Source organism: Cibotium barometz, chromosome 11, assembly GCF_041138505.1.
Source record: "Cibotium barometz isolate CiBa-2024 chromosome 11, ASM4113850v1, whole genome shotgun sequence".
Taxonomy (NCBI): Eukaryota; Viridiplantae; Streptophyta; class Polypodiopsida; order Cyatheales; family Cibotiaceae; genus Cibotium; species Cibotium barometz.
In genome coordinates this window covers 30095482-30120062 of record NC_141056.1, presented here as the reverse complement: position 1 = coordinate 30120062, position 24581 = coordinate 30095482, and the positions used below count along the sequence as shown (strand labels likewise).

Here is a 24581-nt window from a genome sequence, read left to right as displayed (position 1 = left end):
TCCCATTTCTGACCATGTCTTCATACTCTGCAAAACAAGCTTGCAAATTAGAACCATAAATATAGGTGTACCTTGTAAAGCAGTTGGTGTTGAAGGGGGTCTACAGTAGACTCTTATGTCGATAATTCCTATTTTGATATCTTCTCAAGGGTAAGAGTATTACAAAATGAATAGGAGAATGAGAAGAATTAGTATTACCAACAACATTGATGTTACTCTCGTTAGGGGTGGGGGTGGGGGGTGATGGTAATAATTTTGAAATTAGGGGACGGGTAATTAGATATGTATAATGGTACCTATTTAGAACTACCCTTCCCTTCTCCCCCAACTAGAGGTGGTGGTGGAGGTGGTGTTGTGCTTATGAATTTATCTTTTCCTCAATATCTACTTGATCTTCTATAGAGGATATTCCATATGCTTGGTAGTGAAATCATTAAGCACAAATATATGCATGGCTTCTAGATATCTCTAGACTTTTTCTATAGTTTCAATATGCCATGTGGATGATATAAGGTACTTTCATATAGTACGAGGATACATGCAACTCAGCTAACTTAAGAGTTTCAACTCGAGAGTTGTGAAGTCTCATCAACCTTGTGATGGTTTACACTACCTAAGATATCAATATGATGTATGATATTTGAACAAATGTCTTGAAATTATTGTTTTGTGTGATGATAAGAAAGTGGTCCCAAATTGATTATTGCATGCAAGAAGGTGGAGCTTGGTGTCTGTATATGAGATATACATGGCCCTTATACCTAGAACTAGAGTGTACATGCTTCTAGAACTAGTATCACCTAGGTAAAGCGACTCCTTAGGATAGTAGGATTTCACGATCTTAGTGGATGTGAGACATATAAAGATCCTCTATGCACTGGTTTCATTGAGATTTGAGATTGATTGTGCTTGATAGTTGAGTTGTTCTTGGATACTAGCTGTATTTTTATATTGAACTTTCTCGTTAGCACACTCCTCTTTCGTTTAGCATAGGATTAACCAAGTCCAATTTCTACAATGTACAATATAAGGCGCTATCAAGTTCCAAGTATATCTTTAGTGCAGTTAGTGCTTAGGGGCCATTAAACTTCGGCTGCTTATTTTAAAACATGTTTCTCTGCAATGGATAACTGATCAAGAAAATTGATGACTGATTTTTGTTTATGCATTCATGCGTGAATGTGTGCTCGTGTGTGTGTGTGTGTTGTTGTTGGGGTGTTGCCTGCAATTACAAATATATTCAAAACCCTCCACAAACATCAAGTTGACGAAATTTTCAAATTCAGACTTGAAAAAATCTCATTGACTCTTTGTTTCCAGGAGAAAATTCACCCAGCTAACTTTGCAAGTATGGTGGGATATGAACAAAAATGCTGAGAAATGGTGCAACAAGTTCTACTATGCTTGAAAACACCTTGCATCATATGATACATCGTACATCATATGTTACAAACAATGGCTCTAGGGGTCAGATGCTCTTGTGAAGTTTTTTGCTTAGATGTATCAACTTTCCTAACTTGCCTATGGTGAACAATTAGTTGAGCAGGGTCCTACGGACATTCCAGTGTTATCACTCAAGTATAGCATATTGAAATGGCATCTTGTCTGTGGGCTTCATTTCATGTTGTGCCTTTGCTTCTCCTGCCCACTCCTCTGAAACAGCTCAACTTGAACTTTCGGCTTAGGCCTTCCAATTTGCATTTCCTTCGTGGAGTTACTAAGCTGCAATCTTGAACCTTCAAAAGCGTCTTGGAGCTGGGGGCATCTGTGTCCTTGAGAGAGGCAGTGACCGCTCTCAATATCATCTGTTTCAAGTGAGAATTTTGTTAAATAATTCAGCAAAATCAAAACGCCATACCACCTCCCCAAAAAAAACTTCCTTAATGGTGTCAATAGCATCATATGAGTTGAGAACTTCCTTAATGGTGTCAATAGCATCATATGAGTTGAGAACTTCCTGTGGCTTGTATTAAATGTAAAACATAGTTGTTATAAAATGCATATGCTACACCAACTCCAATGCTCTGTGGATATGGATCCAGTTGTTATGACTCTAATCCATGAAAAAGCTAGTTCTCAAGTTGAGAATCCTTACCAGACTCGACACATGAAGCATGGGCATACATGGTGTGAATGGAGGGGCTAGTGGAAGCCCTTTAGAGCTTGGTCCCACCAAGGCTGCCTACTTATCCAGTCACAGGCACACACAGCAACACAATGAATTGTAAATCATCTATCAGAGCAACCAAACACATGACCAATCACAGGACCCCGTAATTTTCTTTCAAATCAATGGAAAAAGCCCAATCCAACAAGAACCCAAAGTGCACAGAAACAAAAAGTCAGGACCCACTCCTCTTACATTTGAGAAGCTTTCCAGGAAAACTTTTAAATGCATATTTTTATGTTACTTCAACTCGCACTTCACCATATCTGATACGTCCCAAGGCTAACTAGGGTTAAGACCTTCAGGATCCGTCATTGGCGTGCATTGATATGTAAGCATTGTGTTCAAACCCTAACAAACTCTCTCATCACCTGTGTCCCTTAGTGAGGACTCACAACCATATGGTGAACCCTAGCTATTCCACGCGACACAGTACACCTCAGTTGTCTTGACGCATGCATTATAACACAACCTTGGTGCCATAGTTGCAATGAAATGCGTTTCATTCAGTTTGAATGAAACAAAACGTTTCATACGAATGAAATGCGTTTCATTCGTGTCCACCTGGGAATTGTATGATTTAAGCATTTTTAACCCAGATTCTTTAGTTTTAACTTGAAAACATGTTTTAATGTGTAAATGATGCATGATTAATATTGTTTTGCAGAGAAGGTAACATATATTTTACATATGATAAACTTACATATAAAATTTGGGGGCTGTAACCGCCCCATTTTGTATGAAACGTTTTTAAAACGTTTGGGATTTGAAAGAAACGTTTTTGAAACGATTATGAAACGCGTTTCATGAAACGCCTGGCAACTATGCTTGGTGCTCCCTTTAACTCCACCTGTATCTGCAAACTGAACATGAGCTTGATCTGCTACTAGGTTCTTACCTATTGACAAGGACCTCCTTGTCTACTTCTAGGATTTCACTTGGATTCCGAACAAGAATATAACTTGCTGTGTCTGGGACTTCAACACTGCACGTTTGTTGAGCTTCAAAGGCTCAGAGATTATCTTCCAGTTAAGCTTCTACATGGTTGAACTAGGCCCCACTCAGCCTCATTGTAAATCCACAAGGCTCGCAAGAATACACTATGCTGCTACCTCATCATTCGTATAAATAATGAAGAAGGAAAGTGGTGCTACTTGAAAATCGAAGTCTTTGCAGAGATGGGAACACACCACAATCCTTGACCGATAAAAACACAGTAGCTGACACTGCAAACACCTACAGAGATGGAACCAAGGAGTCGGACCTTGGGGCCAGTGATGCTTGGGTAAGTGTGAGTTAATTTACATTGTGAGGTTTTGACCTGTCATGTCATGCAGCACCTGCCAGTGCTGCGTGATGGATCTGCATCGATGCCTGAGGCACGCTAAGTAGGTAAAGAAGGGGTATCCAGGGTGGTTGTAGGATCCCTCAAGTTCTACTCCCAAAGGCCCTGACAGATCTGCAGGGGGTGGTGTTAAGTGTGATCATGGAAATGATCACACGGATGCACCAGAAGGGGACCTGAGATCCTCCTCGATGGCCTATGCAAGAGTGTATGACTGATTACAAAATGTTTGACTTACTTTATTTTAATTTCACTTATTTTATGAGAGGCTTGTCTTTGATTTATGGGGCACAGAGTGGGTGTTACGTGTGATCATGGAAATGATCATACGGATGCGCCATAAGGCTCGATGGCCTATGTAAGAGTGTGTGACTGAATACGATGTTTGATTTACTTTATTTGAATTTCACGTATTTTATGAGAGGCTTGTCTTGATTTATGGGCAGAGTGTGTAGTACGTAGTGAGTGACCTAGATTAATTTTGATGAAGCCAATGTTGAAAGTCATCAGGTTGCAAGTATGAGGATGTCTGAGCAACCTCTTGGATTGAAGGCAACACCAGGAGAGCTGAGAGATGCATAGGTATGGGATCATCATACACAGTAAAAGAATATAAAAATTATCCAAAGAAAAAATGCTAAAGAAGTGGAAAAGCACATCTGGTGTGTCATTATAATCAGAATGTTCAGGCAGAGAGACACCTTTTCTTCATCATCAGCATTTGTTGGAGCTTCAGCAAAGTTCTGCCTTGAGGGCGACTCCTCAACTGAGTTCTCACTTATACCATGAGACGAGCATCTACCCCAACCTTCGGTTGAAGCACCGTTTGAGCTTGGATAGGAATAACAATCTCCATTCTGTTCTCTACCTCTGGACTGTCACATAGCAAAAACGCTTATACTCGTGAATAAAACACTATGCCTTTGGGCACTTGCCCATGGATGTGGATGTACATGTGCACATGCAAGTGAAGTACTACATTGCACAAAAGCAAATTTTGAATTAATATTATCAATACTACCTCCAACAATTGGTCCAAAGAAGGTATTTCTGGGATGTTAACACTGCACTTTACTCTTCTAAGCAGCTCAATAACCTCTGTGGGATGTTCCAAATTATCCATGGGTGACTGCATATCATCAATGATGCCTTGCTTTAGAATGATAACCATCACAAGCACTACATTGAGTGGAGAATTCAGATTTAAGGGCCTTACGACATTAGTTTCACCAAGTTTGCTGAGTGTTGCCGGCTGATAGCTCTCCTTTCCTGATCAAACATCCAGAATCAGATGCAAAATTTATGAGTGCCGCAGTTGTTCCAAAACACTATGTACATATACATGCATGCATAGATATATCATACATGCACAAAGACGTACACATGTGCATACGCACACAACTTACATGTGTGTGTGTGTGTGTGTGTGTGTGTGTGTGTGTGATGTTTAAGAGTGTGTGTGTGTGTGTGCTGTGTGGGCCTTCACAGCTGCTGCATGTGCAGGGGAGAGAAAAGGGAAGGGGGTTTCAAAAAAAAAACACCTTTCCTTGACGAATTCTTTTTTAGGTAGCATCTGATAATCCCCTATCCCTTCAAAGCACAAGACATTTTTTTAAGGATACACATATGACATACAAGCAAGAGCAAACCTTCAGACTCTTGAGAATCTGGTACGGTGATGATTGGCTCACTCAATGCTTCATAAACTGAGTGCTGCAGTCAAACGCCAGAATGTTTTAGCCTTCATCTCTGTGCCCATTACCTAGGTGGGCACTTGATTACAGGAAAGCACACAAGATAACAAAACATTTAAAGCCCTCACTCCATTAAAGTTAGATGGAAAGTTCAGGTTAACTGTAAGAACTGATATCTCTGAATCAGTCCAGACATTACTTGTAAGGACTGATATCTCTGAATCAGTCCATACATGGAGTTGGTTGACTTTACTCCAGGACACCCTGTCCTCGGGTTGGCCCGAACAGGCATCTAGACAGTTCTGGACAGGCCCAGAAGCTGCACCACCGAAGGTCTCCTATAACTCTCATCATTAGCCAATGGATGGAGAACAGTCCTATTCACCCAGTCGACACATACCACAGGGTGGCCAAGGTGGACTCACAAGACCATGATCTGCAAAAGCTATTTAAAGAGTCAAGCTGCAGCACATCCATACACCAGTCAAACATAAGGAGTCTTAATTCTGACTCATGACAGGCTAATTTTAGATGTTGCTTCTTGAGAATATACTACACATGAATGTAGTTGTGAATTCAAATATGCAACTTGTCACCTAATTGCAGGTGAGCACATAAGATGACGAAGAAGAAAAAATAGGTCTATTTCCAAAAATGACCGAAAGCAATCTTGACATTGTGCAAAGTTAAAAGCTATGCTACACCGTACACACATCAACACTCAAGGGTAGGCTGACTGAAAGCTTGTGAAAATGAAAGATCTGTGTGTCCTCAATGGCCAAGATCGCTACCATGCAGCGAAACCCCCAATATTTCCATGATTAGTGTCAGCTATACGTATGCTAGCAAATGGAGTGTCTGCTATATGGATACTAGCAAATGGCGTGGCGACTCTGAAACTAGATCTAAGAGTATAATCTGTACTCCACCTGTCACAATTGTGACTAACTCTCTTAATCTCTCCCTAATTACTCCTTAATCCCTAATTAACTGTAAAGACACCTATGAAGGGTCACACCCTTGCACATGGGTCACTATCAAAGGATATGCCTACTCATTAAAGACACACCCCTAAGTCCTAAGGACATACCATTGATTCAAGAGCCACACCCCTTCACAGGGATGTGTCTCTTCAATTGTACCTTTTCGGCCTCTATTTAAGAAAGGCCCTTGTCTCAATGCAATCACTCAGTCCTTTCTTGCAACATTTGTCTTACGTTCATTAATTAAGTCTTAATCATGTTAATAAAGCTATAAAAGCTTTACACCACCTCTGATCGTCTCTTGCAAAATAACTTGTATTACATACCATGCTACTCTCCCCACCCCCCCCACCCCCCCCCCGCCCCTCCTCCTGTGCTCTTACATAGTTCATTGGCGTCACCTATGCTCTGTCAAAACCCTAGTTCATAGGATGATGCTGATCTCGATTAAAAGCAAGATCTCCTCACTGTGGCCCTTTTCCAAAGTCTCCTCTAGCTGGCTGCAATTTGGATAGATATTTTTGAGGAAAAAGCATACACACATGTTTTGATATTGGGGGGAAAAAGGATGGAAAGAGAGAGAGATGCCTGCCATATGAATACCTCAACTAATTCTTGACGGAAATGCAAAGCATTTAAACCATAATCCAAGAAATCACATGTATCTTCAGCAGGTAGATGGGCAGGTGGACACAAGACGTTATGGAAGAAAATTGTGACCGAGTCGTAGTAAAATTGTGGTCGTGAGGAGTTATGATCCCCTTCAAACTTGATAATGTTTTTGTCCCCCTGCAAAACACCTCATGATAAGAAAGTATGAACAAAATAAAAGGACCTTCATTTAAGCAGTGCATGCACCACCCAATACAACCCTAACAGGAACACACACAAAATCTAATAAGAATAAACCATTCAAAAGCTGTGGGGAGACATACAGCATACTCTTGATGAATGAGGTCAGAGTGGTGCGGCGGTATAAAAATGTCCCCAGTGGCATGTCCGAAGAGTGCTGGAATGAAGGTTCTGGATGCTAGCTGCAAATATATTTACAAACAAATAATTGCACTCTCCCACAATAATCATGTTGTAACAGAAGGTTTGGAAACAACCATTGTTCTCCATTAGACTACTTGTAAAAGAATCCTTTTACCACAATAGAAGGATGTAATCTGTTTTCTCAGATTTGCATACTTTTATTACTGATTTTTTTTTGGAGGGGGAATCTCATTTTTCATGCTAAATTAAATATAAACAACAAGATTCCTAGAATGTGATACGTTAAAAAATGTATCACATTAAAAAACAAGACTCCTACAATGTGATACATTAAAAAATGCATGTAACTCCTTAAAACATTACAAGATTTATCCCTTATCACCTGTCCTTGTATGATCATATCCATTCCATCCCATATAAGGATAATGCATTACTTTATGTTTTGCATTGTTGTGGTCTTTTACTTTCAAAGTATTGCATTGCAAGAAATCGCACTTACAAAAAAGTTGCCCATTGTGCCTGATATTTCTTATGTAATGTAATAACTTGAAAGCAAAAAACCACCCCAATGCAATACATAAAGTAAAGCAATATTGTTGTAATTAATGGAATAGATGTGATTAAACAAGGACAGGTGATGAGGGATGTGTCATGATATGATCCCATAGCATCTAAGAAGAGAAACAATCTAAACATTACCTGAGCGACATTCATATCCATAATGTCAAACTGTGCCCTTTTTTGGATGATTCTTCGCATTATTTGCAATGCCACTCTGATCTGCAAAACAAGGTTCCATATCATGCCAACAACATTGTCTTCTGCTTGATCTCTCACATCAAACAAGCTAAACTCCTCATATCTACTAACTTTGGGCAAAGAAATGGACCCCTTTCAAGTGTAAAACAAGTTTTGAGAACACTAGTTACATGGTAACCGAAGCCAATTAATTTCTTGGTCTCTCGAGACAAATCATGCTAAAACTGCAAGAACTTGAGCTAAAATTGGTAACACTAGTTGCATGGTAACCGAAGCCAACTAGTTTAGATAACATTAGTTACATGGTAACCAAAGCCAATTAATTTCTTGGTCTCTCAAAACAATTCATGCTAAAACCGCAAGAACTTGAGCTAAAATTGGTAGTTACATACAGTAGCCCAATTCTACAGAGGACACACTTGAGGAAATTTAAAAGAAAAAATCAAACTGTAGAACACTTGTGCCTATGTGCCAAGGTTTTTAGAGATAGAAAGAAGAGTGAGGTAGAATCACACGCAGCACACACGAGTCCTAATCTATTGTATGTCCTATGTACAAGAAAAGGAAGATTACAACCAAATTCTTTGTACAAGAGAGAGCCACCCAGTCCAAACAATCCGTTGAACACCTCCGAGCTAGTGTTGGAGTGGAGATCAATTTAGCAACACAGACATAGATACACAAGTTACGAGAGAGAGAGAGAGATTGAAGCACAACACTCAAAGTAGATTGATGAGAATAAGTGAAGTACAAGTGAAGTGACATGATAAGGTCACTTACAAACTCATAAAAGTGCATACATATGCTCGGCCTAAAGAGGGAAAAAATATCCCGGACCACACATCACTACCATATAGATGTTACAAATCCCTCCTGTAATGATTATGTGAATATGTACAAGAATCATATAGCTGATCAATCCCCAAATGGCAATAAGCCCAAAGCTTTGCGAAAAGCTATGAACTTCTCTCGTCCAAGCGCCTTCGCGAACATATCTGTCACATTGTCATGTGTAGAGACATAAGCCAAGCTAATCTCTCTTGCAATGAGCCTCTCCCTGACATTATGATGATGCACCTCAATGTACTTTGTGCGAGCATGAAACACTGGGTTCCTCATAACGGCTAATGCACTGTGGTTGTCAATGAAGATGTAAGTGGGGACTGTTGTCCAATACCAAGATATGTCAAAAGGCGTATGAGCCATACACACTACACAGTTGCTGTAAAAGCTACCCTGTACTCAGCTTCACAGCTCGAAGTGGCCATTGTCGGCTATTTCTTGCTGAGCCATGATATGAATGAATTACCAAGGTGAAAGCCAAAGCCACTAGTGGACACTTGCATGTCATAACATCCAGCCCAATCGGAAACACTAAAAGCATGCAACTGAACATCATCCCCCTTAGCATAGAATAAGCCAAGGGACCGAGTGCCTTGTAAGTATCTGAATACTTGCTTGGCAGCCTCCCAATGCTTACTTCCAAGACTATGCATAAACCTGCTGAACTCGGAGACTACAAGTTGAATGTCTGGTCTTGTATTACATAGATAGATGAGACACCCAACCACCTACTGATAAAGTGATGCATCAAATGGTTCACTTGCATCCTGGAGACTAAGTCTAGCATCTATCTCTATTGGTGTAGCAACAGGCTTACAGTCTTCAAGACCAAACTGTGTAAGTAACCTCTGTATGTACTTTGACTGTAACATCACAATACCATCATCACGCTGCATAAACTATATGCAACAAGCCTAAATCTGTCATCTCAAATGACACATGTAATTCAACCTTTAAGGTTGAAATCTTCTTCTCATTAGGATCTATGAGCAACATGTCATCAACGTAAAAAACGATGACCAAAAACAATCTTTGCCCCTCTTACATAGAGTGTACTCTCAGTTGGACTCTTGCAAAAACCATTTGCAACCAAGTATGCATTTATCTTCTCATACCGTGCTCTCGGAGCCTACTTAAGACCATATAAAGCTTTCTTAACTTTCATACTTTGGCTTCCTATCCCTTCTCAGCAAAACCATGAGGCTAAGATACATAAACCTCGTCATGCAAGTCACTATTTAAGAAGGCAGTCTTGATATCCAACTAATGTACATTCCAACAATGATGCGTTGCCAATGCAATGATATACATGATCGTAGTCATACAAGACGTTGGTACAAAGGTCTCATCATAATCTATGCCCTTCTCTTAAGCATAACCCTTTGCAACAAGCCTTGCCTTGTAGTGATCAATGGTACCATCAACTTTACGCTTTAGCTTATAAACCCACTTTGTATCAATGGCCTTTTTACCAAAGGCAAATCTGCTAAATACCAAGTGTCATTTTTGAGGATTGAGTCGTCCTTATCCTACATGGCTTGCACCCAATGATCATTTTCCTATGCTTCCTCAAAGGAAATAGGTTCCTCTTCATTGCATATATTGGCAATAAGAGTATGATTCACAAAAGAATAAGATGCATAATGAGAACCTCCACGTGTCCTGCTCGGTAAGAAAGTAGCTAATTTGCTATCCCGCAATGTCTGCACCACCCATTTTGGACGCCTATATGGCTGCCCTTTAACGCCCTGTGACTACCAATGTACTGTTGTTGTCAGGGTGCCATCTGAAACCGGCCTTCAGAAACAAACACTCGCGCACAAAACACTTTATCACCCATGGGAACCTAGAAAAGGAAACAAACGGGGGGAGCTAGAGTGCTCCTACAAATAGTACAAGGACACCAATTGGCCCCAAAACGCAGTGGTGCCCCTTGGGGTATTTCTTTACTTGAACAAATTTTGAGCACAAAGTACAACTTGTCGAATCCTCTACCAATAGGATCCCTCGAAGCTTTTCACCCAGGACTTCCAAAAGAAAACTCTCCTTATTACAGCAAAGCATTCCATAGAGAAGGCACACCTGTACAACACCTCCCTGCTTGAAAAGGTCTTCTCCATCGCTATCATGGATCCCACAACCCTTTCCCAAACAGCAGTAGGGCTGTACCGAACCATATGTCCTTCCTATAGTCACAGCTTGCATGTAACCTCGAGAAAACTAGAACCTGTCCACATGAATCCAAAGACATGCTTTCCACATGAAACCAAAGACCTGTATCTGATAAACCATAGACCTGTATCCATAAACCATAGGCCTGTTCCCTCGATACCAAAGTCCTGTTTCTTCTCAAAAAACCAATGTCATGTTTCCATGACAGATAAACCCACATATGCACCATCCAATCACGATGCCAAAAACCTAGAGAGAGAAGGATAGAGGACGTGTCAAGCAATCCTTGAATACACATTAGTCCAAGATGAAGAGCAACAACATCTCTTCCAAGAACATCATCCTGTGCATATGTAGCTTGATCCTCTGCATCCTAATCTCGAAAACAAAACCTGCTTGCGAAGAGAGCGAGCGAGAGAGAGAGAGAGAAACCCCTTGGTTGTTAGCCCCTCAGTGCCTCCTTCAGCTCACCTCCTTCCAAGAGAGAGAGAGAGTCAAGCGTGCTATTCAGCCCTTGCGTCTCTGTGGCTGCCTGCAGTCCTTCTGGCTGCCCGACTGGCTGTAGAGAGTCTCCCGCCTTGTGCCCGTTGCTGGCAGAAGCCCATACGTGCAACCACCTGGCGTAGAGAGCCTCCACCTGATACCTGCCTGGCTGCAGCCCACCTGGCGCCCGTAGCGGACTGTAGCCCGCTTGCCTGTAGCCATATACGCAGCAACGCCTATAGCCATATGCGCAGCAGCGCCTGTAGCCATGTGTGCAGCAGTCGCCTGTAGCCATATGCGCACAACAGCCGCCTGGCCTCCCTGTGTGCAGCAGCCACCTGGCCTCCTTGTGGCCCTTGCGCAGCAGCACCCTGCTGTGGCCCATGTGCGCAACAGCGCCCTGGTCACCCGCCTAGTAGCCGCCTGGTAGCCATACGCTCAGCAGCACCCGACTCCACATGGCAGCCACCTCAAGGGGATGCACCCTGTCACACGATGATGATCCACACGTCAACCTGCCCAAGGGGATGCGCTCGCTGCTCCATGCGCCACCCTCCACCTTTATAAAGAGGCAATCGCTTTTCAAAAACGCCAAAAGCAATAATAGAAAAATGCATGCCTTCAATAATAATATTATTTTTAAGTCATCAAAGGTTATTAAACCTTATAACCTTTAAAATCCTTTTTGTCCCCTTTCACACTTGGGCTGGCCACCATATATGGGTTTCCTTTTCATATCCAAAGGATGCCTTTCACTATCGTGCTCATGCCCACCTGCTTGTTGTCCAGAGGGAAAAACACAGGGTCGTAACATACCCCCCTCTTGAAAAAGCGTCCTCAATTGCACTCAATAACACAGTAAGCATCCAAAAGATTCCCCATATGACCAAAGCAATGTCCCTCCAGTGCATTTGGGTGATGAAACAATCATCCTGAACAATAAGGCCATACCGTCACATCAAAGTGACAAGCAACTCTTGCTTGTTCCTTCACAACCTATAGCAAAAGTCTAAAACCAAGTGGAAACACGTAACCTATGTTAGCCAAAAACAAAACCATGCATCATTCTACATATGACAAACATATGGATGACACATATATGCATTCGCAAACAATATGCTCCTCAAGATGCTCTACCTACTCCAAAGTAACAGTCTAAGGGCTGCTCGCAAGCCTTACACCCATGGGCATCCCACAGGACCCACGCGACTGATGGTACAACATGAGCATATGAAAGCACTCAATGCATCTAAACTATACATCCACGAAGTACTTTCCACATATATCCCTCTTGATGCTTTACCCAATCTGCTCATGGCCATCCCTCAGGAGCCACACTCAGTGATGCATCCATGAACATAATAAAGTACTTGATGTATCATACCAACATACATGCATCATACGACACAATCAAGAGTATTACCCATGTATTCTCAAGGATACCACGATCCAATGGCAACAGAATACAATAATACCTCAAAAAGTGTATGCATACATTTACAAATAGAGTTCGATCCATATATCCCTGCTCGCAAGACTTATGCCCTTCATAGAGTCTCGAAGTGTTAGCTCAGGTTGCTGCAGACTTTGAACTCAACCAAACCATGCCATTCAAAAGGAGACCAACTCCACAAATAGCATCATCTCAATATCCAATTGACCGATCTTGTGGTCTAGAATAGCTAGAACCGCATGACAAAGATCAATATCCCAATCTTCCTCAGTCATACTTTAGTTCCAAAGGTAAAAAACCATCCATAGTTGCACTTACAGTTCATGGTGCGGCCGACTGTGAACCATGCCCAACTTTACCATCTCATGTGACTAGTACACAATATCATAGAAGTCCCATAAGCAGATGTACTGTCAGCCTCCAGTACCTTCGAGTGAATACAAAGATGTCACCAAGAGACTCCTAGATAACAACTGAGCCTGTCTGTAACAAGGGAGCGGAGGTGCTACCCCCCTCTTGAGCACATAGTTTCCAGAAACGCCGTTTCTGGCCCACCGAAACGTTTCGAAAACGTTTCCATTTCCAGAAACGGCGTTTCCAAGGCCCTGTTTTTTCGGGGTTTAGAAACCCGCGTGCTATTTTTCGCCGCCATTCTGCGTGCTTATTTCCGCCATTCTGATCTATCATTTGAGTCTTTGACATTGAACTTGAGCAAAGATGTATTTTTCAAGCTTTTGTAATGTTTTTATTAATTATATATGTATGTATTAAACCCTAAAACCGAAACTCCGTTTCCCCGTTTCTTCCCGAAGGCCGAAACTCCGAAACTCCGTTTCTCGCCGTGCTACGCACCCCCGTTTTCGAAACTCGTGGAAACTATGCTTGAGCATCAGGCAATGCTCCAGACTCATGCTCTGTTGAACCTGAATGAGCCGTCGCAAGAGTCGGCTCCAACTCAAAAGCATGAAGATAAAGCTTCAATACCTTAGGTGAATCTGCTAAGTCACCCTCCTCCATCCACTTCGCATCCATCGGTGAATAGTTCTTTAAACTTCACAAGATAGCCACGGGAAACTTTTGTTAGAAGTCATCTCCTGTCTAGTTTTATACACCAGGGCCTTTGTTGTGGGTGTGCCCGCCCTTATGAGGTGTTTTCCCATTTTTCCCCACTCTCCGTATTTTTCCCCTATTTTTTTCCATTTTTCTGAGGCTTGGGAGGGCTGCCAGAGGGTGCCAAGAGCAGTACACTGTACAGTGCTGGCCGATTGGATGTTTATCAGTCGTGGGCACTCTTGCTGCTAACCGACTGGTTTTGATCAGTTTTGGGCACCAGATTGCTGGCCGACTGCATTTATGCAATCGTGGACCTTTTTATCAGTCGTGGGCTTTTCCTTATGCTGGCCGACTGCCCTCTAGGGGGGTGTATATAGGTCCTCAGCCCCCATACCTCATTTGTATCATTCCTCGAGATCTTCTTGTGTATATCAGAGCAGAGTTACACGCCTACATCTCTCTCTCTCTCTCTCTTGTGCTGTTTTTCTGCCTGCGTTTTTGCTTTTGCTCGTGTTCCCAGATTTGGTCATCATCTCCGCTGCATATTCTGACATGGTATCAGAGCCTAGGCTCTAGATAGCTCTTGGGATTTGTGTGAGCAAGAGGGGGCTGTTTTGTGGCTGATTGGTGGACTGTTTTGGGCTGATCGGGAAGAGGAGAAGCAAGAGGAAGGCGGGCTGAATTGCTGGACAGCCACTTGCAGGTATCAGTTCTTCTTTGTTCCCACCCACCCACCCTTTTCAGAGGACATCCCCGCTATGGCAGATCTGTTTGAGATGGCCGAGAGACATGTGAAGATCCCGACACTCCCCACGTTCCAGGTGGACCGTCAGTTGGACGGGAGCAACTATGGCATATGGAAGGTGATGATGGAATCCGTTCTGGAGTCTTACGACCTCGCCGATTTTGTCGTTGTTGGTGTTCCACGGCCGGAAGTAGAGGAAGGGGAGTTACCGTCGATCCGAAAGGACCAGGAGGCCTAGACACAGATGTGGGATCACTAATCAAGATTGATGCATACAAGAGAGAGGCCTCACAAGGGTGTTACCCATATGTGAGGGATCAATGGACATCACGTTGCTGTCACACTTGCCCTCTTCGTACTCAGCATTTTACTCGTCTTTGATTACTAGTGGCAGGCTCAGCACCATCACATGGGAGGAGCTTGTGCCCATGGTCCTGGACTAGGAGGAACGATTCACGAACCCTCCTCAGGGTGGAGGTTCGGAGGCCTTTACTGGCCAACGGTCAAAAGGCCGTAACTCAGGCAAAGGGAAGGCTTCATCGGAGAAGTCTTCTGAGAAGAAGTCCGACACTGACCGCGAGAAACTGAAGGCAGAGAGGACCTGTAATGATTGTGGCGAGAAAGGCCACTATTGGAGGCAGTGTCCCAAGCGGAAGACCGAGAAGGGTGAAGACTCCTCAGCAGCAATCATGAAGACTCCGGCTTTTGTGCACCTGGAGGTGATGGACACCGATGCTTCATTTTCTTTAGGCAGGGAGGAGATTGGAGGATTCTCCGCAACGGATACTCGGGAGTGGATTCTCGATAGTGGTGCTTCCAGGCACATGACTCCTTCCCGTTCCGGTTTACAGGATCTCTGCAGGCTTTCTGGTCATATTCTTACTGGGGATACGTCCACTATCCCAGTTCACAGTGAGGGCAGGATGGAGATAGTTCCCGATGGCAGAGGGGGGAAGCATTCCTCCCAGGTGTTGCATGTTCCGGCACTTGGTTTTCATCTCTTGTCAGTGCATCAGGTTTGCAAGACTAGCGTACGGGTGGAGTTTGATGAGCATTTTGTTGCTCTCCGGGACAAAGCAACAGGCCAAGTGGTTTGGGAAGGTTGAGTGGAGAATGGAGTCTACAGGCTTTCATCACTCTCTCTCCCAGGTCCTCAGGATTGTGATAAGTGACAATCTGGTAATGGCTACTCAAATGTGGATACGCTACAGGTACAGGCTTTCCGAGACCAGATGGTGGATAGCGTACCAGTAGATGGCAGCAGTTGGCGCAGGAACTTTCCAGTACTGAGGTTGGTAGTTCTTGTGTTCGTGAGTCAGAGGAAGCTGAACAGGTCACTTATGCTCTGATGTCTCGTAGTGTTCGGGGCTTAGAACTTCCGGTAGTTGAGGATGTTCTTTCCACGGGGACCTTTCGGAAAGCCAGGCAGGTAGCAGGTGCTTACTTGCAGGAGGAGGTGGTTTCTCCAGGCTTTGTGGTTCCGGATTCAGAGGGGTGGTTGATAGGTTTCATCAGGTTTCCAGGACTTGCTTGTGCACCGTAACAGGTGTTGATCCTTGTGAGCAGTGTGATGTCTCTTTGACTCAGAAGCTGTATGGTTCATTGATCTGGTTGATGGACACCCGATTGGACGGGAGCTTCCTGATGAGGCAGTTGAGCTCTTGGTTGCAGATGTCTCTTTGTGAGGCAGGATTGCATTTCCTGTGGTTTCTGCAGCATGCGAAGGATCATGGACTCTTGTACACAGGAGGGGGATTGCTGGATGGAGTCCGACTCCGCGGATGGAGTGACTCAGTTTGGGGAGGAGATCCGGACACGAGGGGATCTACTTCAGGCCCAGGAGCAGTTTTACGGAGCAGCAGGAGGAGGTTACATTGCAGGTTTGGGCTTCCATTGGAGGAACCCATGGTCATCCAGAGGCACTTTGTTCGTGAACAGATCGTTGCTGATGACATCTTGCTGGAGTTCTGTTCGACGGACGACAGTACGGTGGACCTCTTCACGAAGTCGCTCTCAGGATTTGCTCAGGCGGCGCCCCAGCTCCCAGCGGTTGGTTACACAGCCAGGAGCTGAGAGGGGGTGTTAGAAGTCATTTCCTATCTAGTTTTATACACCAGGGCCTTTGTTGTGGGTGTGCCTGCCCTTATGAGGTGTTTTCCCATTTTTCCCCACTCTCCGTATTTTTTCCCCATTTTTTTTCATTTTTCTAAGGCTTGGGAGGGCTGCCAGAGGGTGCCAAGAGCAGTACAGTGCTGGCCGACTGGATGTTTATCAGTCGTGGGCACTCTTGCTGCCGCTGGCCGACTGGTTTTGATCAGTTTTGGGCACCAGATTGCTGGCCGACTGCATTTATGCAGTCGTGGACCTTTTTATCAGTCTTGGGCTTTTCCTTATGCTGGCCGACTGCCCTCTAGGGGGGTATATATAGGTCCTCAGCCCCCATACCTCATTTGTATCATTCCTCAGGATCTTCCTGTGTATATCAGTGCAGAGTTACACGCCTACATCTCTCTCTCTCTCTCTCTTGTGCTGTTTTTCTGCTTGCGTTTTTGCTTTTGCTCGTGTTCCCAGATTTGGTCATCATCTCCGCTGCATATTCTGACAACTTTACCTTGTACCTTTCCTTCCTTATGTGCCAGTACCTGCTCTGGAATAAGAACCTCATCAAGTTCCTCCACTTCCATCTGAGCCTCATCTGATACATCCACAGGCACCTGTCCTCATCAGATAAGCCCTACTGCAAACATAAGTTTGAAATTTTATTGGCAAACTGAAGGACTGGTTGCGCGTTTTGGCGCGCTTCCCTCAATTCGTCTTCGAGTCGCTCAAGGTAATGGGGCGGTAGAAACCGCCGCTTAAGATCGAGGACAAACTCGTCCCAAACATAAGCTGCCATACCTAATCTGGCGTGGGCATGAGCCCACTCGGTCCACCAAGGAATGGCCTCACCTTCCAAGTACCAACTAGCCAAGATCACTTTGTCAGTGTCACTTTTTCTAATTACGACAAAATAAGCTTCAAACTGATGTACCCAAGAATAAAGAGTTGTGGGATCGAGTTTACTATTATACTTACTGAAGTTCATTTTCTCGAGAAAATGAGTTGAGGAAGCTGATGGTGTCATTCTTGCGTCCAAAGCCGCAAGGTATCTTTCATGTTCCACGCGTCGCCTGGCGTCGTCTTGTGCCGCAGCATGGGCTACTGCTCTACGATCTTCCATCTATTGAATCTCCATTGCTCGCATCTGCAACTCGAGCATCGAACTCGATTGTGGTCATACCCCTTCAAAAGGATCATGTAGTAGAGAATCTTGAATCTAGGAAACGGAAGGAGAGGGAGGAGGAGACGGAAAAAGAGGAGCTGGAGAACGGGTGCGCTATTCCAGCGCCAACTACTCTTCCAATTTGGTACCCTGTTCTGCGATTGCTTGGATCATCTACTGGAACATACTCATGCTTGCCGCCCTAGAAGCACTGCCTAGTGTAGTTTGTTGCCAAGGTTGTCGTTCTCTTTCATCATCATGGCTCGCCATAGCAGGAAAATGCACTTTCCTTCCGGAGCGCAATGTGACCATCCACTATGCGTGTGGGAGACTAGCTGAAAACCAACCGTCCTTCGAGGGACAGGAGTCACATTGAAAGGGGGTGCTCCACCGGAGTCTAGAAACCAACCACACAAACGAGAAAAAAAAAATCTTTCTTTTTTTCCTAGTTTTTCTGGCTGAATCTTCACACTTGAAGAAGGCTCTGATACCAATGTAACATGCAGAAGCTTTGTGGTCGAATCAATAACTTCAATGCTCAGAATTCAACATCTTTCACGACGATAATAACGCACAAAACTGAAGTAGATGTGCAAAGAATAGAGAAATGAAATGAAATGAAATGTTATATTAACGAGAGAGAGATTAACGTCTGCGAAAGGCCAAAGTGGCCTATGAGACCAAAACATAGTACACAGCTGATGGTGTCTCATCAAAAGTAAGACAAAAAGGACTAAAAAAAGTCCTAAAACAGTCCTAAACAGCTATGAAAGGAAAATACTCCTACTGAGGTACAACAAAAGTGTATAATTTCTACAACTAGCATAAAACTAGTGTAATCTACTAATCTCAGTCTCTCTCTCATGGGGTGCTGTAAGATAGAGAGACTAAAGTGGTGGGGTAGTCGTCTCCTGTGGCGGGTGATGATGGCTCTATTCCACCAAGCGGCCGTGGACGAGGTCCTGGTAAGCGTGGGCGTCTCGCTCGACAAAGTGCTATGGCTCTGTCAAGGGTGACTCCTCCTAGAGGACGTCTATGGGATGTCTGGCTCTCCAAGGGGTAGTGGAGGTCTTGGTCGTATCTGTCGGGGTGGTCCTAGCCCTGAAAAAATCTATATCATGGCTCGCTAGCGGGGTGGATCCGGGTGTGCTATCCTGGCTCTTAGAGGAGCCTCTCGATGGCGTCTGAGCTCCAATAAGAAAAGCCCCAAACACCTCTGATCCTCAAACTCCATCACATGTCGTAATGGTCCAAAACCCTCTCGTAAGAGACACCAGTATCTCCCTCATATCTCATAGTACACAGTACATCGGCATATGTAGTGCTCCTCTGACTCCACTTCCTGGTGACAGCAGACAAATGCGGTCTTCTAGCTTCATCCCCTCGTATCTGCCAGTCTCTACCCTTAGCTGATGTGATGAAGTGCAGATCTGTCCAATGGCACTGCGAGTGCCATGTGAGAGATGGGTGTCCATGTATGTAGACGGTGTCACAAAGCCATCTGGGGAGAGATGTAGAAAATGGTCCCGATAGTGGGCCATCTTCGTGCTTAGTGGTAGTGGGGGGGGGGGGCGCTGGACCATGTCCGTTCTGCATCTAGCCTCGTGATGTCCATCCTGATCACCCTATTCAGCTTAGAGCGACCAAGGTCCAAGAAGGGGCAGTCCATGCTGTAATCAAATGGAGGGAGTGCATCAATCGTCATGCCATGTAATCTCAGCCAAGTACACATCTGGGTGTACCAACATCGTGTATCACCGTCTGCTGCTAACTGCCTGGAAGAGATAAGCGCTAGGTGTGGGTATCTCTGTCCAGGGAGCTCCCATATCCTCTACAAAAATGTCACTAACTGGAACAGGGCTTCGGTAACCACTGGTGCAGCTCCTATCTCTGCTCTGACAATCTCATGAGGTGCCAATGGTTTTCTCCAAATCGTGCGTGCAATCATAGTCACCAGTGGTTTCTCTAGTACCTGCCATCCATCATAGAAATCTCTCTCTCGTCCGACCTGGCCGACAAGAGGCTCCCTCCTCGTGTGGTAGAGGCTGGGTCCCCATATGGGTGAGCCATATAAGAGTGTAGGTGTGACCAATGTGACAAACAACCAGAGTTTGGTGCGCAGCTCCTAAAACTGAATGTAGGCACATTGTCTCTCTAGTGCCCCTAGGGCTGCATATCCACGTGCCAATCTAGCCTCTGCTGCCTACCTCATAGAGAACTGTGGTCCGCTGAATGTGACTCCTAGGTACACATATGATCTGGTGCACTCCACTAATTCACCTCTAAAAGTGAACTGATGGTCGGATCTAGTCACCCAGGCCTGTGCGGTATTGAAGACCATAATCTTAGTCTTCCCAAGGTTCACTGTGAGGTCCCTATCTGCACAAAACAACTGCAAAGCATCCAAATGTTGTTGCAAACCCTCAGAAGAGTCTGCAATAAGTACAATGTCATCGGCATATAGCAGTATGGGTATTCAAACCCCTGCCAGACTGGCCCCTGCCCCCCCATCCTATCAATGTAGTCAAATATCTCATCAATGTAAAGTCCCAAAAGGGTGGGTGTGACAGTGGACATCCCTGCTTCACCCCAATGGTGATAGTCACTGTATCTGACATGCCTCCGGGAGTCAGTACTCAGCTTATCACCGCCTCATATAATGCATAAATGCCCCACTGCATCTCCTCGGGAACACCAATGTCATGCAATCTCCTCATGAGTCTAGCACGTGGCACCGTGTCAAAGGCTTTGCAGCAATATATCCTCTTCCCCCGTGGCTCGTCCCTCCTCAATGAGAACCCTGAGGGCAAATATGTGATCCAAAGTCATGAAACCTCGTCTGAAACCTACCTGCCCAGGTGCTCTAAGTCCATGTGTCTCAGCCCATCTACTCATTTCTCGATCCAAAATAGATCCAAATATCTTGGCCAAGTAATGGCCAATCATGATGATCCTGTAGTTCCCGTATCATGGGGTCACCACTCTTAAATAGAGGTACAATAGTATGTGCCGACCAACTGTCTGGGAAACCTTCGGAAATGGCCCTGTTAAACATGTGTACTAGCAGTGGTGCCAATACATCTCTGGCATGTGAAAAATGTTCTGCCACCAGACCATCCTGGTCTTGGGCTCTTCCATTACATAGTCTGTCAATAGCATCCAAAACCATCCGAATGGTGACAAAAGTACTACGATCCGGGCAAGTCGCTAATGGATGAGGGATGGGGGGCTGCTCTGGTACTTCATATAAAGTTCTTGCATATTCATGTCATGCCTCATGTGCTGTGATAGGTATGGGTGGCAGTCGCTCATGGAACATCTTCCACGCCCTCTTGCTGTCCTACCCCAAAAATAGTTGGTATATCTCCATCTCAAGCTTGGGCGGGTAATCCCGCTTCTTCTTCCACGCAAGGCGTTTGAAGAGCATTCTAGCCTGTCTTTGTGTGTGGATGCAAAGGGTGATCTCCCGCTGTGGTCACGAGTCTCGCGACATTCATCATCGTACCAACCATTCTATGGGGCCGTATGGCGAGGAGGGGTAGAAAGAGGGGGGGGTATACGGGAAAGCATATGCTGTTGAACCATGTAATACATCTGCATGGACTCTCAATGGTAGATGGTACACAATTTGTGGTGGAAGCATATGCTGATGAATTTTAAGAAATCTAATCATGCCCACACATGAACACACACACACACCAAACATGTATCTGCATCCACACACGTGTACAAACTTACACATGCATATACAGGATTAAACATGATCAATGAATGCTAATCAGGATTAAACATAATCACAATGCTTAAGAAAAAGAGGTAAAATACTCAGTCCTGTAACATCTTCCCCAGTAGCTTTGACTCCGGGGAGAGTGTGCATTCCCTACCTTTTCTCACATAAAAATTCTTAACAGAAGGGGACTTTACCGGTGTATGAAATGCAGCATCGGCCGCTCCTCCGAGTTCGGCGGCAATCTCCTCTTCGTCCATGTTGTTACTTCCTCAGCATTGGCTGCTCCTCTTCAACGTTGGCGGCTCCTCCGAGACAGAGAGAGAAATGAAATGAAATGTTATATTAACGTCTTCAAAAGGCCATAATGACCTATGAGACCAAAAAGTTACATCATGGTGGATCTCATACAATGTCTGGATAAAAAGAGAGAGGGAAAGAGAGAGATGGCGGGGTGGGCTGGGCACAGCAGGCGAGGCAAGAGTACTTGTGTGAGAGAGGAGAGAGGGCTGGCGACTAGGGGCGAGGGGGGGGGGGGGGGGGGTGGTTAAGCAAGGGCGAGGGAGGGGCTGGGCGAGAGGGGAGTGCAAGGAGGGTAGGCGAAGGGGAGGGCGAGGAGGGTGGGCGAGAGCGAAGGGTGAGGAGGGTGGGCAAGAGGGGAGGGCGAGGAGGGTAGGCAAGAGGGGAGGGTGAGGGTGAGGAGGGTGGGCAAGAGGGGAGGGTGAGGGTGAAGGGGTTGGCGAGGAGCAAGCACCAACATGAACAGCGAACAGCGAACACACACACACACACACACACACACAGCAAGGGGGGGGACAGAGGGAGGGAGGGAGGGAGTAGGCGAGGAGTAGACTCCGTAGGCAGAGGGCTGAAGGTGCTCACCAAAGTGATCAAGAATGATTAAGGAATGAGACGGAGGGAGTAGGCGAGGAGTGGACTCCATGGGCAGAGGGCTGAAGGTGCTCACCAAAGTGATCAAGAATGATTAAGGAATGAGAGAGAGAGAGAGAGAGAGAGAGAGAAAGAAAGAAAGAAAGTTGTATTAACGTCTTCAAAAGGCCAAAATGACCTATGAGACAAAAAGGTTACATCATATCCATGAGGTACATAATGCTGGGTACAAAATAGTAATAAAGAAAGATAACAAAAATCTAGAACTTTAAAATCTGATCTAGGTACATGAGCAGAGAGCTCTCATATCACCCTAATACATCCCTCATGGGCCGTTGTGACATGGTGCTCAAGGTGGTAAAACTGAGCTGGCGCGAGAAGGTCCTGCAATGATGGGAGATGATGGCCCAAATCTTCCTGTGGTGGCATGGCCGTGGGCGAGGGCCATGGGGTCTGGGGCGTCGAGCTCTACATAACTCAGTGGCTCTGTCGAGTGTCACACCTCTTGGACGAGAGAGAAAGAAAGAAAGAAAGAAAGCTGTATTAACGTCTACTCTAGAGGCCGAACTCGACCTATGAGACAAATCAATGTACAACTGTCAATGTCTTCTGGATGTCCAGAAAAAAAAAGGACAAAATGAACATGAAATAAACTATGAAAGTACTGAGCTAGTGGGGGGGTGTGATGGATAGAGCACTACTGCTAGAGGCTCAGTATGCAACCTATATGCGGAAGGTATACAAGAATGCAATGCAGATCTCTCTAGCTCCAACCAGTACCATAATGGGGGTGTAATATGTAATACATAGGCGATGGCGAGGCAAAAATACCTCGGAGCATAATCTCCGGGTGTGAGTGTAAGTGAGCTAGCCGCTCCTGGATATGGTGCTGATGTCGAGCCCGTATCTCTGTGATCTCCCTCTGATGTAGTCTGGGAGTCTGGTAGCCTGGTGCTCTCGGTTTCCGTCTGGCTCGGAGGTTTGCAACGCGCTGAAGTGTAACCCCCTCTTGTGTCAGAATAGGCACTGGACAGATCTCTGGAAGAAATCAGTGAGCTAGAGCTGTCGCCCACCTCTCCTTGTGTATGAGTCCGTAGCAGTGTCTCTCTGTGGCACTGTATTGGGTCCCATTGCCCAAATACCGTCTGTAGGGCCCCACCACAAATGGTGTATTTGCTTTATTAGAATGATGTAAATCAGAAAATAAAGATGGAATCTTGACCTGCACTTTTCACCTTGATTGAAGCTTTCCCCTTGGTTGTCCTGGCCCTTGGAAGGCAGCAATCCCTTGTGAATTGTGAGATGCCTAATTGACTTCATGGCTGGGCTTTTTATACCCTCTTCTAGCCCTGGTCGGCTAGCATACTGAAGTCGGTTGGCCAAAGAAAAGCTCACACCTGCTGAAATAGCATTTAATGTTATATTTTCCGTCGTTTCACACCTAAAGATCCAGCTGGCTGTTATGCGCTTATGACTGGACTGCTGGGCAGTCAGCGCATGTAATCTAGGACTGGCCCACACTCAGCCGACTGGCTGGGCAGTCCCTTGTCTCTTGTCAGCTGCCTGTCCAGGTGCCTTGGGGCTGGCCGACAGCCCTTCCAGCCCAAGCCAACTGGTGGGTACAGCCTAGGGCCCTCCTGGCCCCTTGGGGGTGGTTCTACACCTCCCCCATGCCCACAATAAGAGCTCTAGGCTCTACCCTGGGGTAGCCCTATGGGCTGGCCCCTTCTCTACATGCAAACCTACATGCTTCTCCAGTTGTCTGGCACCCGGTCACGGACCAGATACTCAGATCACCTGACATCATTCCAGAGGGAGACTCACAATACGGACTGGCACTGCTTCGTGTGCAGGACAATGCACACCTGACCTCGGACGCACAGAGTGGAACCCTGGCTGACTCATACCAGACTGGACTCACATGGGACCAGTTTCCACTCCAGGTCCTGCAGTACCTTGTTTAGATATGTCTACGTGGCATCCAAGTGCGGGAATCGGGATGCACGTG

The 24581-nt window shown here is 45.2% G+C and overlaps 1 protein-coding gene across 1 annotated transcript in view; it reads right to left on the bottom strand.

Moving 5' to 3' along the window:
- Positions 1 to 1218: 1218 nt before the first annotated feature.
- Positions 1219 to 24581, bottom strand: part of LOC147634034 (uncharacterized) — a 47033-nt gene continuing 23670 nt past the window's right edge. The window contains exons 7-14 of the mRNA XM_086805137.1: positions 7885 to 7965; positions 7125 to 7223; positions 6793 to 6978; positions 5162 to 5225; positions 4729 to 4781; positions 4534 to 4641; positions 4214 to 4387; positions 1219 to 1805 (exon numbers count right to left, since the gene is read on the bottom strand). Coding sequence (XP_086661263.1) covers positions 1620 to 1805; positions 4214 to 4387; positions 4534 to 4641; positions 4729 to 4781; positions 5162 to 5225; positions 6793 to 6978; positions 7125 to 7223; positions 7885 to 7965 — 951 coding nt within the window. The 3' untranslated portion in view covers positions 1219 to 1619. The remainder of the gene's footprint in view (positions 1806 to 4213; positions 4388 to 4533; positions 4642 to 4728; positions 4782 to 5161; positions 5226 to 6792; positions 6979 to 7124; positions 7224 to 7884; positions 7966 to 24581) is intronic.